At 34.2% G+C, this 16,661-nt stretch overlaps 2 protein-coding genes across 4 annotated transcripts in view; one reads left to right on the forward strand and one right to left on the reverse strand.

Annotated features, from left to right (window-relative positions):
- Window positions 1–12,641, reverse strand: part of LOC120637082 — a 67,771-nt gene extending 55,130 nt beyond the window's left edge. For 2 of the 3 annotated variants that reach the window (XM_039908708.1, XM_039908704.1), the window contains exons 1-2: window positions 12,198–12,641; window positions 4,973–5,091 (exon numbers count right to left, since the gene is read on the reverse strand). In XM_039908708.1, coding sequence (XP_039764642.1) covers window positions 4,973–5,001 — 29 coding nt within the window. In that variant the 5' untranslated portion in view covers window positions 5,002–5,091; window positions 12,198–12,641. Of the gene's footprint in view, window positions 1–4,972; window positions 5,092–12,197 lie in introns of those variants that run through there. The other variant, XM_039908706.1, reaches the window with a different exon arrangement.
- Window positions 12,642–14,455: 1,814 nt separating this feature from the next.
- On the forward strand, window positions 14,456–16,361 carry LOC120637137 (pyruvate kinase-like). The gene has a single exon (XM_039908800.1). It carries the CDS (start codon window positions 14,658–14,660, stop codon window positions 16,359–16,361), a length of 1,704 nt encoding a protein of 567 aa, XP_039764734.1. The 5' UTR covers window positions 14,456–14,657.
- The last annotated feature ends 300 nt before the right edge of the window (window positions 16,362–16,661 follow it).

The raw sequence follows: 16,661 nt of genomic DNA on the forward strand, positions 1-16,661 counted from the left end.
AATAAAAACTTAATTTAAAAAAATCTGGATAAAATAAAATTACTGCTATTTTTGTTGCCGTTAATTTATCTAAACAGTTACTGAATTTCCATCTAGATTACCAGAAAGTATTATTTATTCTATAAAGCTTATTAATAAAAAGATATATTTTGCTTATTTGCTCAAGCTGAGTCATTTGACGTTATGGACAACTCTAAATAATCTACTACAGTAAATAAACATCATATTCGCTTCAAAGGTAGTTTTGGAACGTGCAATAAAGTATCCGCAATCAATTTATTCATAGACTGTGGGTGTTGCCGATCATGTTATGGAACAATGATACCAGCTTGTGCCTCGTGTTTCTCTCAAAGCAAATAAATGCGCGGGAGAAGTGCGCGAAAACAACGTGAGAGACGGCGATAACGGCGCGGGTTTCCTCAGCTCGAAATTGATCGCAATCTCACCGTTCATTCAAAGTACGTGGAGGCACCGGTGTAGTCATGGCGACCGCCATCCACTGCTGCCGACCCAGCGTCGCCATGATAACTGATACGAATGAATAGCTTCTCATTTACAGTAACATTATCATCAATAGCATGCGTATAAACAACCCATTTACCCGACAAATAAATAACTATTCCTGAGAATATAGAGCTCACGTGGAAAGATTCGTTACGCTTATTAGTAAGGGAGGAAAATACCGTGAACACCACGAAACACTAATTCGTATACAAAAGCGAAAGGTCACGTACTGGTTGACTGACTGATTCATCACAAAAACTACTGAACCTAAAAAACTAAAATTCGCCAATTACTCAGTTTATAGGTAGATGGCAGCTAAGATTAATATTTGGAAATATGTATAAAAACATATGTTCTGAATAATAAAGACATCAAAATTAGAATTTAGGTTCTGATTTTGGAATTTGCCTGGAGCCTGCTGGAGATTGGCGTAGGCTATCCTTGAGATTCCTTATGATTTCATGCGAAATCAAAAAAGCATCGCGGACAAAGTCGGAAAACTGAGAAAGTTGTTTTTTTTTGGTTTGTTACCTCAGAACTCTGGTCATCTATAAACCGATTTGAAAATGAATTTTTTTTTTTTTTGGTTTGCGTACTCCCTATATACTTTCATTTGGTCATTCTCAAGATCTATTGGAGATTCATCAGCTCAAGATCTATTGAATCCCTCATTCTGGATGAATCGCCAGAACAACGGATTTGAGTATTTTTTAACTTAACTTGTTAAAGAAACTTGAGCATTCGCTTTCGAAAAGCACCAATCTAGACGCTAAAAAGCGGTAATTTTTTTTTAGGTAGACTGGTACTTTCCTTGCTACTTGAAGGGGATACGAAGTGTATTATGACGTAGTAATTTTCTACATTTTACATGGCGCCGACTTAAAAATGAAGAAAATACTTATTTCTTGATTTTTAATTGTACATAAGAAAGTCGTTTTTTTTTAATTTTCTTAAACACTATGGTACGATGACAACTGTATAAGTTTTAACTGCGTTTTAGTTGGTACGGCCCACCCTTGTAAGTTGTAAAGTTACGATAATCCAGTCCTATAATAATCTTACACTACAATTACCGACCCGGTTTTCGCACCCCTATATCAATCAAACTATTAAAACTCGAAATAATTCAAATTTACAAATTAACAAAAAGGGCTTTTTAATTATTAGTTTATAATCTATACTTATAATAAATCTGTAACTGGAAGATTTCTGTACATTTAATATATTTTGAAAATTTTGACCGGGGGATGCTTTATAATCGATACTGAGTCCAAAACAGATTTTTATTTAATTTTTGTCTGTCTCTCTGTATGTCTGTCCGGGCACCACAAGAAAACTACTGAACGGTTTCAAATAAAATTTGGTATAGGTGTTGCTTATATTCCGGTTCAACATATAGGATACTTTTAATCCCGATAAACAGTTAATTTCCTCCGGGAAATGGGATGATTTTTTTTATCAATATTACTTATACCTCCGTTAAATTTGAATCGATTGTAATAACTCTTTTTTTAATTGAAAGTGTATACTATTAACCATGTATTGTCCAATTTTAATGAAGATCTGATAAATATTGTCGGAGATAAAGGACATAACTCTTCACAGATAACAGCACGTCGCAAGTCATATGATGCGTACCATCCTGAAAATATATCATAGGCTTCTTTTTATCCCAAAAACAAACAGCTCCTACAGGATAGCATCGCTATTTTTTTCCGCATTTGTCTTAAAAAATCCGCGCAACGGAGTTTTAGATTGACGTGGTTTTTTTAGACAGGTATAGTTGAAATATTATCAAGCTTTTGAGTTTTAGTTGAACGCGCTAATCTCAGAAAATGCTGTTTCGATTTAGTTTTTTTTTGGATTTGTATTATCAATTAAGGCTGTATAACATCACGCTACGACAAAAAAATATATTTTTTAAGAGATTCCGATGCGTGCGATGCGTGAACAGTAAACGTTACGCCAAACGAGGGATATATGTAGTAAGTATATCGGAATTGTTTCTTTTAAGTTCTATAAAACAGTCCGCGACAACATACGACTACTTTTTGAAGTTGACTCATTGACGGACGAAGTCGCGCGGAAAATAAAATTCTATAAAACTATTGCGAATTATTCTAAAAAGGAAAGTAATTATCAAAAGCAATCCTCTACTGTATTGGCCCCATATAGATAAACGAAGTATTAAGAAAATAATTGATAAGAAAATAAGGTTACCTTAAAAAGAAAGGTTTTCGATTTAAACATTTTTGTTGAAGTGTGCTATAACTGTTTCCCCAAAATTAACTTCGTTTATCTGCTAAAAAAATGGGCTTTATAACGCAGAAACATTTTACTCGATAGATAGCTCCAAAAAACAAAATCTCCTGCTTTTTAATATATACACACATGAAAACCTAGAGCAGACATGTTTAACAAAGCGAAAATCACAAGAGCAAGGCCTAAATATTTTGCCTTATACCTTTACGAAGAATATTAATTATCATTAGTCACTGCCCAATCATGGTGCCAGTATCGGTTTACTAAGTAAAGCTTATTTACTGTGGTGAATATATGGTGATAAGTAAAATTTTCGCACTAGGTCAACCATTTTCAGGAATCCTCACTGGGTCAGTTTATACGCGTCATCTTGGTGTTTATGAGCTAGAATATCCCACTTAATAAAGGAAACATGAGAATAAACAAAGACGAATATTGGACGCTAAAAAATATTAAACAGCAAAGCTCGATATGTGAAAAAGTACACTATATCTTAACTTAGAAAATTCAGAGTCAGTTTCGCCGTATAGATAAATGGGGTCTCTTTTTTTGGGTTAAATACCTGAATTATTACATCAAATATCGTGAGGAAACCTGCATGCCTGAGAGTTCTCCATAATGTTCTGAAAGACGTGTGTTGTTTACTACTATGGACTATGGCTAAAGTGATCATATCATTCTGAAAAGATACTCGTTCCCCGTAGTGGCCACGGACAGTTTTAATTAGCAGAAATATCAAAATGCGTATAACTAGCTAAGAATGACTGCAAATTCAGCGAGTGTCCTGGCTCAGTTCACCGTTGCGATGGCAGCAAACTGAGATGCTGTGCAAATGTCATACTCAGAATAGTGTTCAGAATGAAACTGTCATCGGAAATACGAATTCGCATCCGAATGAATACGTAATGATAAATAATTCTAGGACGTCCACATGAAGAACTGTAAAGTCAGGGATGTTTCTTTATTTTGCTATACAGCTCCGATGATGTTAAATTAATGTTTTTACTAAACTTCAGAATTATACCTATATAGTTTTAGTTTTAAACTAATCACTTACTATTGGATTATGTTGTTATTAGAAAGATAGCGTTGGGAGTTCAGACCGAAACAACCCACGGTTGCCTCGTGGTGTGTTTATACTATTATTTTCCGTAGAAGTTTCAGTTAGAAGTGTGATTAGATAAACCATCTAATGGTACCTTTTTGTCTGCCGCGTCGTACGTTTTGTTAGATATGACTGTTATTTACAACGCCGATTGTTTTTAGTGCCTACTTTTCATACTAGCCACCTTCTGAAATTGTCTCTTCATCTTAGCCGAAATGTGCATGTGCTTAATTATACTATGTCAGACTGGACATAGCTGTACCGTGCCACCAAATATACTGTGTGCTGTGTCATAATATTATGTACATGAGCCATGGCATATTATGATGTCAACCATACTGTGATTGCGAAGCCATGAATAACTAAAATGAGTCTCTCAGTTGTCTTAATACTAGGTGATGACTCTTATTGAGTTACTTGCCGATTCTACTTAGTACGATTAGCATTCAACATATGTAGTAGATTAAAGCATTGAATATCTAGTTTCGCGACGTTGGTGCTGTCGACCATCACGAAAATATTATCAGAATCATTGTTTGTGACGAATTTATTTTTTACCCCACTTAAAGTTAGCCCTTGATTGCAGTTTCAACTGTAAGTGATGATGCAGGATAAGATCATAGCGGGCTGACCTATAAAGGCAGTTATATAAAATCCGAACGATAAAATAATAACACTTCCGATAACTTGGTAGCTTGCTAGAATGCATTAAATTATTAAAAAAAAAACTTAATCCAACAAATTTATTTTTATAAAAAATCGTCGTGTGTTCAGAAATTTATCTAAATTAATCGAGTCAATTTTAATAAATTATAAGAATCACCAGGAAAATCTATCTGAGTACATTTAATATTTAAAACAACCTATATAAGAAATATCTCAGATACCTGTTTTATTTTTATCATCGTCACTATTATTATTCGAAAGTGTGTACGCAGATAGTGCTATGCTACTAGTATATCTTATCAAGTCCAAGAAAAATAAAATTAACAATATATACCACAGATTAACTTTCTTTTTATGTTAATATTAAATAAATAGCTTAAGCATCACCTAGGCACTATGGTCTAAATATAATAGAACTAAAAGAATTTACGTTACCTTGCATTTTCACCAGGTAGGACTTGCATAAATGTGGCATGGATACGATAGGCGCCATTCAGCGCCGTATCCTGACGCTCCGTGGCTATTTCTTATTTTTATCCGTACGCCACGCAAATCTGTAACAATAAATATACCAATGTTTTAATATTTCCTCAATAAGCAATAACAGAAAAAACATGAACATAGGCTTAAAGATAAAGCCTAGGGGCATTTCTCTTCCTTTGGTATATAAAGTTGATGTAAAAATAACATAAGATATACGTTCAAAGGGAATATATTTATTATGAGCATATCGAGAGTTTACCGCCGAATTAGATTTACCGACACATAAAAAAAAACCAAAAGGTTAAAAGAATATTTAAAGCAACCTTCTTTCGTATAATTTTTGATACTTATGCTCGATTTTATTTAAAAAATGAAATATAACTCTGAATAAATAGGGTCCATTTAACCTGTTTTCACCCGATGTCCTGATTTCGAGAGCAGTGGAACTTTAAAAAGACTCCTACAGAAGAGCACGAGCCTACTTCTCACAGGTGACCGGGCTTAAAACATAGGCTGCTCTAATGTGGGCTTTAACGATTATAAGTTGTAACTATCTCCGTGCTATACTCGCAAAGACCAAATCTCTCCCGGTAAAATTGTGTTTTTGAACGTTATCAAAAATGAAAACAAAACTCGTGAACCGAATCTCAAAATATTATAAAAATAGACTATATTAGACGTACCTACATTTTAAAGAAAAATCGTAGGAAAATGTTAACTAATCGGGCGAAATCCAGCTACCCAACCCTTCATACCTAAACGAATATACTACACATTACCTATACACAAATAAACGCATAAATAATAAATTATATTCGCATATCTAACATAACTATATATAGAGGAATTCTAATGGTTTAAAGAGTGTTTATGTACTCGAGATTTACAAACGTGACAGTGTTTGCAGTTTGTTTTGGGAAAGGGTGTTTCACACATTGATTGCAGTACCTAATCATGAAATAATCTGAATACAGCTTAGAGTTTTGTTTCAGAAAGGCAATTTTATTAATTGAGGACACAATTACTTGCTTCTTGTCCTGAAAGACACTCTTCTAGGACAAGGAGCATAAAGAATTTCATAAAAGAAGCAAGAGCCTACGCGTAAATCGTAATGCTTCTTGTCCTAAAAGACACTCTTCTAGGACAAGGAGCATAAAGAATTTCATAAAAGAAGCAAGAGCCTACGCGTAAATCGTCCACAACGCATTGTCCCACACAGCTGGGCAGAGGCCTCCTGTGTCAGGGAAAAAAGGGATTAGAGCTTTTAGCAGCCACGCTGCGCGCTGCACGCTGCGCACGCATGCGGGGTTTTTTATAATAATAATTAACAGAAAATGTTTTCATTAATTGATGCATTCATTAATTTTCTATGCCGTGACGGCAGATCAGAATACAATAATCGACACAGCTCCTTCTCTTGCCACGGGTGCGTGCCTTGTCGTACAAGGATACTAAGAGGCTAATGGAGAATGGACAGAGCGACCTCTGTTCTACTACAACCATCTACTGCGATTATTTAATTATTTATTTATTAAAACTACTTAAATCTATCTTACAGGCTACCCTAATGCGACAGACATGCTTACTAACTGCAATATTCTATTATGCCCAGACCTCCCCGCTGGAAGAGGCCTCTAATCCAAAAGTGGACAATTATAGGGTGTTATTAAATTGTCCTTCCTTCCTTCCCCTAAACAAAACAGGACATATTATCAGTTATGAGTAAACACTCATATATATAAAATTTCCATCATAGTATTCAATCGGATGTACCGATTTTAATGCTTTTTTTATACTTATCACAAGTGTTTAACCGCGACAGTTCTTAGCTATGTTCGTTAAATAGGTACCGTTCAAGGATTTCAGTCATACGGTTGATATTTATATTGTTAACAGCGAACCACCCGGCTTCGCACTGTTGCATTACTTTGATTAATAATGATAATGATTATTCTTTCAATGGCACATTTTTGAATTTTTTGACCTTTTTTAATATTATATATGCATGTATACTACAAATAAACCTTCCTCTTGAATCACTCTCTAATGCTGAAAAATGCATACAAATCCGTTATGAAGGTTAATAAAATATTACAGTGTACTAAAAAGCGGAATACATATATGTAAATATTTGCACTGGTCCGGTCTACTCGGCTTGAAAGCCGTGAAAACCTAGTGGGTGAGTAGCCTCCCCTCCTGCAGGGCTTGCACAGGCAGGAAACAAAAATGATATCCCGATTATATCCAATGACCCCCCTGCCTTGGATATTATTAATGTGTCCATTTTCTAAAACATGGGAACATGGAATAGGAGAAGTTTACCCCCGTTTATTAGCACATATTATATGGATATTATTTCCACTTGTGCGACAATGCTCTGAGAGTTGATAAAGCTGTGGGAGAAGATAAACTTTAAGGGTGATAATTGTCTCCGGCCCATAGTAGCACGTACTGGGGGACCGAAGTCGGCCCCAAGTACGTACATTATTCTAACTTTTCAGAGTTATGTGCGTTTTAAACAATTCAATATCAGTTGCTTTAATGGCGTAGAAAAACATCGTGTCGAAGCCTACATGCCTGAGAGTTCTCCATAAAATTCTCAAAGAAGTGCAAAATCAACCAATTTTAATCCACTAAACCTTAACTTTAAACAGGACAGGGGACAGTCTGCGGATAGAAATGATCAAATTCAACTGAGAGTCCTGTCTGAAAGGCCCGACTTAAATTATGACGGCCAATTAGTTATAGACTGTTTCCTTCCTTTTCTTTTGAATTAAATTTGAAGTCATTTAAATGTGCCATTAACGCCATTTGATTTTGATAAAAGTTTATTGTGCTACACATTGGTATTTTAATTATCCATTTTTCAAGATTAAATCGGGAATGAAGTTTTTGTTGGTAGAACTCTGTAATCTCGGGCAGATTTTTTAACCTTTTTTGCATTTGAGGTTGAGGTGAAGATTAGAGTACACATAAGTATATGTAGAATAGCAGATGAAAGTTTGTATTGAAAACTTATCGAAAGTTGTATGCGAAGTGAGTCGCGGGGGACTGCTAGTTAGGTACAGAGGTAACCGGAAAAGCATATGACTAACTATCAACTTTGTCGAGATCTGATTATGGAGCTCAAAAATAATACAATGAACTAACCAATTTTATCAGATGAACTACATTATAATAATGTTCTCACACCAAAGATGTCCTCGAGTCATTTTACAAATATCTGGCTCTGGATCTATAAATGGAATAAAGAGTGCTCAGGACATTGCAGTTTGCTTCCTCAAAAATTGGGAATAAAGGACTGTTTGGGCGGGATGGGTGTGGCTACATAGAGTCGGATGATGAGCCTAAAAGCAGTCCTGGTGCAAATATCGAGCGACAGAAGAACGTTTACGTGTGCGGTACTACTCGTCGGTACATTACGGAGATACTGCATGAGGATTTGGCCTCATATGCGATGGGTTTTCTTTTCCATTTTGGCTATAGTCTTACTTGAATGCTCCTCCTGTCAGGGTGAAAAGTTTGCCAAAAGCGATGTCCAACCTGTATCCTTAGCAGCGCTTAAGTTTACGTCCAGCGTGGGACCAAATCACAACAGGCGCGCTTTCGAGCGGAAGGGATCCGTCGTCTTACTAACTGTGACCTACGTCTCCTCATCAGTGAATTCAAAAAGTATTGCCTTTTTCAATAAACATAGTAAATAAAACAAAGTTCCAGGTCAGTTGTTTATGCAGGTTTCTTCTCAACTGCTCTGGTTCAAATATTAATATAGATTACCGATTCAAGAATGCATAATATACAAACAGAGAATTATCACTCAGCATTATCATTTCACCAGTTAAAGATTTATGATGTAATTTTACTGGATTGCTTTAATATAAAAATATTAAATTTACATAATCAAATTTTAAATGTATAAGAAACAAGTGCAAGTCATATTCAACCTCTTTTAGAATTTAAGACATTACAACAAACACCAACCAAAAATAGACATTTCCATTTTCTTAATATAATGGAGTTGAATTATTATTTTATCTTGTAGGGTTACAAGATAAAATATCCCAATACATAAGACCATTTCCACATTTAATTTGGGCATTTTCTTTGGAATCAAAATATCATCTTTACTAATTCTATAAATGACAAAAACCTACTTTCAGAGTACAGATTTATGTTGTCTGGCCTGCTTACCAGCCAGTCAATAGTTTATGGGTTAATGAGTGTACAATACAAGTAATTTTGTTCAGGGTCCTACTCATAACTAAGCAATTTTTTAGTATTTGATGTTGGATCAAGTAGCTCGCACACCTGATGGTAATGGACAAACCATTGGCCATGGCCAGTGCAAGAAACTCATCCTACAAAGTGGGATGGTGTAGATGATAGGCCACCACATACTTCAGATTAGAACACAGCAATGCTGCTTAGTGGCAGGAATAAGTGTTGTAGCCAAAATAAGCATGATGGTAGTGAGTTCTATCACAACACGCTGCACTATTACAAAATCAGATCAAGAAGCAGGATACCAAAAACTGCCTAGCTTCTTCTAAATTTTCAAATATTTGGATAGTATTGATTAATTTCCGAAATTAACTTAAAATTATTTCATCATAGTATTACATATATTCCAATATAGATTTTAAAGTAGGTTATTTCTATGAATGTATGTTTAAGCATGTATGTATGTTTGGATACACTTATCTCAGAAACTACCAGTCTAATGTAAAAAAAATTGCACATAGCCTGCTTATTGTGAAAGGTAAATAACATCAATACACTAGGGCCATTGTTATATTTATTTATTTTTAGATTTCCACAGTAATTAATATCTATAAAAATTGCTACACAAAACAAGCTTTTTACCTAGAAACATTTATTTTGAATAAAAGGAAACTTTAAAAATAATTTATAACATTTAAAGTATCATTATCAAAAGCACTAGCTTCCACTCTTAAATTACTGGGTTAAATAGCTCTGACATTCTCCAATGTGGGTTGGCAGACTTTATTGGTTATGATCACCTCTCCTCAGAGCCATAAAGAGGCCAATGTCCTAACTCCCAAAATGATACCAAAAAAATATTTACAGAATACCTAGCAATTATAGTTTAAGCTTGACCCAGGAACCATACCATTATGACCTTCTTGATAAATGGTATCAATGCCATACCTCAATTACAACATAAACTAGCCATATTTAAAACTAAACTGCTAAAATAAACTAATTATGAGTTATTTACTATTGTCTGTTTGAGCTCCATATTCCATTCATAGAGATCCTACTACTACTTCTACCCTGTTAAAATAATAACATTATCTTATTGGAATTCAGTTAGAAAGTCCAAATTAATCAATTTGAACATACTTTTAATCTAATAAATCTTTTCCAATAATGCTTTTAACAATGGAGTGTTAATGCTTTATGTACAATTAATTATTACAATATTGTTTTACATCTTCCATTGTCTTGGGAAGGAGGTATAAAGTGAGTCCCCGTGTAAACACAAACTAACAATGAAACATTATGGCAGTGAGGTAGAGATGAGTGACAGCCCTAGGTGTTGAAGGCCAAGATCTTGTTTGGTCAAGAAGCCAGCCAAGTGTCTAAAATGTTCATGTAAATAATTATTTTCACAATTTTGCCTATATTAATGCAATTATTGAAGTGCTTGACAGGAATGACAAGTGACCTTAAGCTAAGGGATAAACACATAATGTCTGTGTAAAGGCGACCAAAATTCCAATACATAACATCATGCAATAGCCTTATTCACTATTATACCCTGAAGTGGCCAAAAAACTTCCAGCTAAGGAAACACTGCAGTTTTTGCTACCAAAACTTAATTCTTGGGAACAGGATAAAGATAGTTTTGTCCAAACCATAGTGGAATCCAATAACTAATTCAAAATTTTGGTGTCAAATATATTAAAATAAAAATTCAGTATTCATATTTTGCATTGACTTTACAATTATGTCTAAATTTTATGTCAACCAGAACCAGTCTTGTTTAGCTGATCTATACAAATATTATAAAGAGGAATAATTTCTTTGTTTGTAATCATTTACTAATAAACTCATTTTAAAGCTATTTTTTTTATTTGAGTAATTATGACATTTTGGTTTGAAATAATAATATTATATGTAAAGCAGGCCAGCAGAGTAAGTACTATCAAGTTGCTATAATCAAATGGGCCGACTATAATATGGTCTGACATAAATGATATATAACAACATAAAGAGGTTGGTCTTTAGTAGATCTTAAAAATGTCACTGGAACCATATACATAAAATTAATATATAATGTGAAGCCCTATCTCCTGCAGTAGTAAAAACTGTGTTACAGGAGGTAATATATCTTTATCTGGGCAAAAACCAAGAATAAGGTAGAGAGATTTGAATACTTTTGTTTTGTTGACCTTGATACAGAAAAATAGAAATAAATCTTTTGTGCGTTGGAATTGCCACTTGGATTACTTTAAATAAATAGCATTTTCAGTTGGTACAAATACACAGGAGCATCTATTCTCTAATAAATGAACCAAAATAACTGGTAATTTGTTCAAAATGATTGCAAATTAAATATCAATAATTATTTTATACAATATATACCAAAAAGTGTTTATGAAAATCATATTACAGGATTGGATGGCCCAATACTTACAAATAAATATGACAATCTATCAAAAACTTCCTATGAGAATGGGAATAAGAAACAGCACAGTGTCGCTGGTACAGCTATTATATACTTGACAATATCAAATGCTACATAAAACTAATTTATTTCATAAAAACTACGTTTAGTGTTTTGGTATTTAATTTAATAAAAACCTAGATCTCATTATCTTTGGAAACCTAATTCTTTGTCAATTTTACTTCTGCATCCCTGGGGTAGTAGGCAAAACTCGCCGAATGACGTCATTACATTGACAGTCAATAACACAGTAAACAAAACCAACTTACTAGCTGGTAAGTACTTGTAGAAAACAACAGCTGATAACAGTCAGTTCTTCTACAATTTGAGCTGTATACATTCACGCTTTTTGGAACAAAGATAGATATGGAAGTGTATCAGGGCTATCCGCTACCAGTAGTTGACAGCAAAACTAAATAACATGGCGGCATCTTGCTGCAGCCGGTATAAAAGGGCTTATAAATATTTTGATCATTTAGTACTTACATAAATTTTCGCTTAATGCAGATTTACTTGTTGTAAATCCACTCTTGGTACAGTTCTTGAAAAAACAAATATGTTCATATCAGACACCACCAGTGTTAAAATGACGTAACATTCTCAACCTTCACGGTCGCACAGTACCTACGAAAGTTAATTTACACAAAACACAATAACCACCTATTCACAAACTTTTCACTAACCACTTATATTTTACAAAATGCACTTCTGACAATACAAACAATACACTAAGGAAGAACAAAATAAACTAACGCGTTTTATTATTCCGCCAAAGAACAAACGTGACACGCAGTCAAGCAACCTCGTTCATAATTTTTTTTAATTTTTCACAATCCGCGGCGTGTTATCTTCATTACAGTTGTTTGGATTATCGTACTGTAATATTTCTACAACCTTGGTCTTTATGTTAAAAATAACTTCACATTTTTATTAATTAATTCATGAAATATTTTTATTAATTGTAATTAACTGAATCATCAGACTATTAAAGAATCTAGATCCACGGATCTGTACAAATATTATTTATGGCTTTGAAATGATTGTATCTTCATTGCAATTTTTTTTTTTTACTTTGAGATTTTGAAACTTTTCTTTTGTCTTATTAATAGACAAATAGTTTTTTTTTTGTTTTTTCACTTTTACGGCTTTGGGTCTTAGCTCGTTAGATGGTATAGTTTGACTCAGTCAGGATATAGACGCTAGGATCAGCTTTCGAGCACAGATAATTTATAAAACCGAGCTATAATCGATATTTCTACATTATTTATAAATCAGTTTCAACGTGTTACGTGCTGTAACGAAATCGTGCAAAATTTTCGCCTCATTCACCTCATGTAGATATGTTTCTTTTGAATTTTACTTTTAAGATTATATTCCCTTTTTTACAATAACTTTAAAATTGGGAATTCGATTTTTTGTGTCCTAAATAATAATAAAAAATATTCTTAATTTTTTTACAACGTTTAATATACCCAAAAACAGGCTTTAAAAATATATTTTTAAAATTGCCGCGTAAACAGTCAGATCAAACCGCGTGACAGCGTCATCTGTGTCTAAATAAAGCGACCGAGTAATCAGATTGCTTTTTGAAATTTTCTATATTATAGTAAAAATCACATTATAGGTGGTGTTAGTATAAGATTAAAAAAAATACTTCTGTTATTACTCCATATCAAATTAATTATTTTTCCACGAAATGGTTGAAAGTTGAAATGGCGAAGGATCATTTGGATTTTAATACTTCTATTACCTTTGAATTCTTTGTCAGTATTATTTAGATCTGGTCTTTGTTGCTTACACACAGATGACGTCACGCGTTGGTAACGATGTTTTGTTAGGTGTGAATCGTACATAAAAATAAGATTATTTTTGTTTTATTTGTAAATTTATTTTTGTAAATAAATATTAATTGGATAATCGTTTCATGTAACGTACTTACATTTTTTTTTATATACATATTAGATTTTTTTGAAATTAGTGTCCGGTTGCCACAGAATTATAGAACAAGCATTCAGCCATTATTGCACGCATGAGTGTTGCATGCACAATGCACTGGCATTGTGTTCAAAAACAGTGAAAACGCCCCGCGCACGTCTCACTTCACAGCCGCGGAATGTTGCTAGTCCAAAAACTTTTTACCATTTTCCCCATTTTATGGTAAACGTTATCGGTTTAGAACATTAGAGGTAAAATAATAATTACGTCAGTTTCTGTTTGTTCTTAAATCTGTGCCGGTTGCCTATTTTTACAGGAAATATAATTATTTTAATAATTTAAATACCAATTTCTATAATGAAAGGTCAATATAAGGTTGATTAAAATGTCATACTCACTTCATCATAAAAATTATATATCTGAAGAAGATGAAAAAATGATGAAATCAAAAAAAAAATATACAACCTACGGGTAGCCGAACCTTGTCACAAAGTTGTTTTAAAAATGGAATATAATTTTAAGTTCCGGATAGGGCTAAAACTCACGTATAACATGTGATAAAGCCCACCAATCCACATTGGAACAGCGGAAAGAGTAGTACTGTGCCCAGCTGTGATATCTTCTAATTTTGATTAGTATATATATTAGGTTAGGCTTGATAGATAAAATTAACTTGTGTAATTGAAATAAGTACCCAACTGTATTTTAATTACTAAGATAGGAAAGGATTGTGAAGATAGGAGGCAATACTTTAAGGTACCTACCTACTCTTAAAAATTATAGTCAAATATAGGAGGTAGGTACAATATGTCATTTTGAAAGAGTTGGCTGTAAGCAAGATTTTCCAATTTAATTTAAAACTAAACAAATTGTGTCAAAAGTAGCCAAATGAACATTTTTTTGAAAGAATGATTGTTGCAAAGCTCGTTTGCTTAAAATTTGTTTGAATTAAAATTTATATGACTCCATAATATTTTGTATCATTATTTAAAAACGTTTAGCTTTTACTACATGAAAATGTCACTACCTTGGCACATTCCCCTTGAATCACTACCTAGCTTAAAAGAGAAGGAAGCCCCAATAGAAGCAACACTGTTGAAGCATTACTGCAACTTAAATATTCATGAAAATCCGTGCGAAGAACTTCAAACTGGACTTATGTGTGAAATTGGAATGAATAACCGAGAACCAGCGGTAATACAGAGACTTATAGCTTCGGGTATGACTGTAGCGCGATTAAGTCTGCGCGACTTAGAACCAGAATCTTGCTCTCACTTAATCCAAAGCATCCGACAAGCTGTGTACAACTATAGTGCCGAGTTAGAATACGTTTATCCTTTGGCTTTGATCGTAGATGTTAGAGGGCCTGACATAACTACTGGTGACCTTAAAGGAGGTCCTAAAACAATGGTTGAACTCATACAAAATGAAACTATTAGGTTAACTGCAGACCCGAGTTGGCGAGAATGCGGGACAACAGAATGCGTATATATCGGCTACGACCATTTGACCGATTTGCAGCATGGCGATATTTTGTTTATTGATAGTCTTAGTTCTGGAAAAATTAAATTAATAATTTTAGCAGTGGGTGATGATTCTATTGAATGTAAAATAGCCATTGGAGGTACAATTGGAGCGAAAATGACGGTTCGGTTGTCAAAAGTTCCTCGTGAATGCGATAGTACAAATAAAAAAGATCATGAAAGTGCCGACTCTATTTCACCTGATTCCTTACAACAACCATTTGAATATACGGAAGATCAGATAGCATGGGCTATAGCTTTTGATATTGATGCAGTTTTAGTTCCAAATTCACAAACTGCACAAGATATTCGCCACGTACGGTCTATTCTTTCCGAGAAAGGAAAGCATATTCTTGTCTTTGCATGTATTGACTCCGTACTAGGATTGGACAATATCGATCAGCTAGTAACAGAAGCGGATGGCATATTTATTGATAGATGCATTTTAAGTACAGATTTACCGGTAGAGAAAATATTTATAGCTCAAAAAGTTATAGTATCCAAATGCAATAACGCTGGTAAACCATGTATATGTAAGGCTGTCATAAATGAACAAATACCTACATTATGTGTAACTGATATTGCTAATTTGGTTTTGGATGGTGCCGATGTACTTTCTTTAGAACTGCATTATGATTCGCCTTTGACAAAATTTGCCCCCTCCTACGATGTGGTTCGAATGGCGGAACAATGTATAGCAGCTGCTGCTGTTATTTGCAGGCAAGCCGAAAGAATATTGTGGCAGCCTAAAATATACGGCAATCTGGAATTAATGCAGAGTCCTCTTGAAGAGCCTACCAAGGCGATTTGTGTTAGCGCAGTAGAATTAGCTACGCGATCTCGTTCTGTTGTTATTATTTGCCTTACTAATTCTGGTCGTACTGCAAAGATGCTATCGCATGCTAAGCCTGCTTGCTCAATCGTTGCAGTCACTAGAACTTGTCACACAGCTAGACAACTTCGTTTCTGGAGAGGTGTCCGGGCAATGCATTACTTTGAAGCAGCCAAGAGTAGTTGGATCTTGGAAGTTGAATCACGAATCCACGCTGCTCTTGATTACTGCAAGGCTAAGAGAATATTACGTGCAGGCGATGCCTACGTCGTCGTAACAAGTTTACGCCGAGGAGTTGGATATTGTGATTCTGTAAGGCTTTTATATGCCAGTGCACGCGATACCATATTAGTAGAATAATATTTTATAGTATTTTTGTTTTAATAAATCTTATGTATCATTATTGCAGTGTATATTGTTTAAATGCAAATTATAGGTAGGTAGGTACTAATGACAAAGTATAAATAATCCCAAAAGTAGGTATGTTGTCGTATATTGAGGAGCTCCCTAGCGCAGTGCTAAGCACCGTGGGTGTAGGTATAAGCGGATGTCCAGATTGATCCCCGGCAGGGCAGGAATTTATAGTTTCTTTATTTTCTCTTGTCGCGTTTGGTGGAAGTGTTCAATTCAAAGAAATTCAGTCAGGGCACTGAGATCTCT

This window comes from Pararge aegeria, chromosome 3 (genome assembly GCF_905163445.1).
Source record: "Pararge aegeria chromosome 3, ilParAegt1.1, whole genome shotgun sequence".
NCBI lineage: Eukaryota > Metazoa > Arthropoda > Insecta > Lepidoptera > Nymphalidae > Pararge > Pararge aegeria.

Bases quoted from the DNA above. Each gene is read 5' to 3' on its own strand.
- LOC120637137 (XM_039908800.1), top strand. From the start codon at position 14,658: ATGAAAATGTCACTACCTTGGCACATTCCCCTTGAATCACTACCTAGC.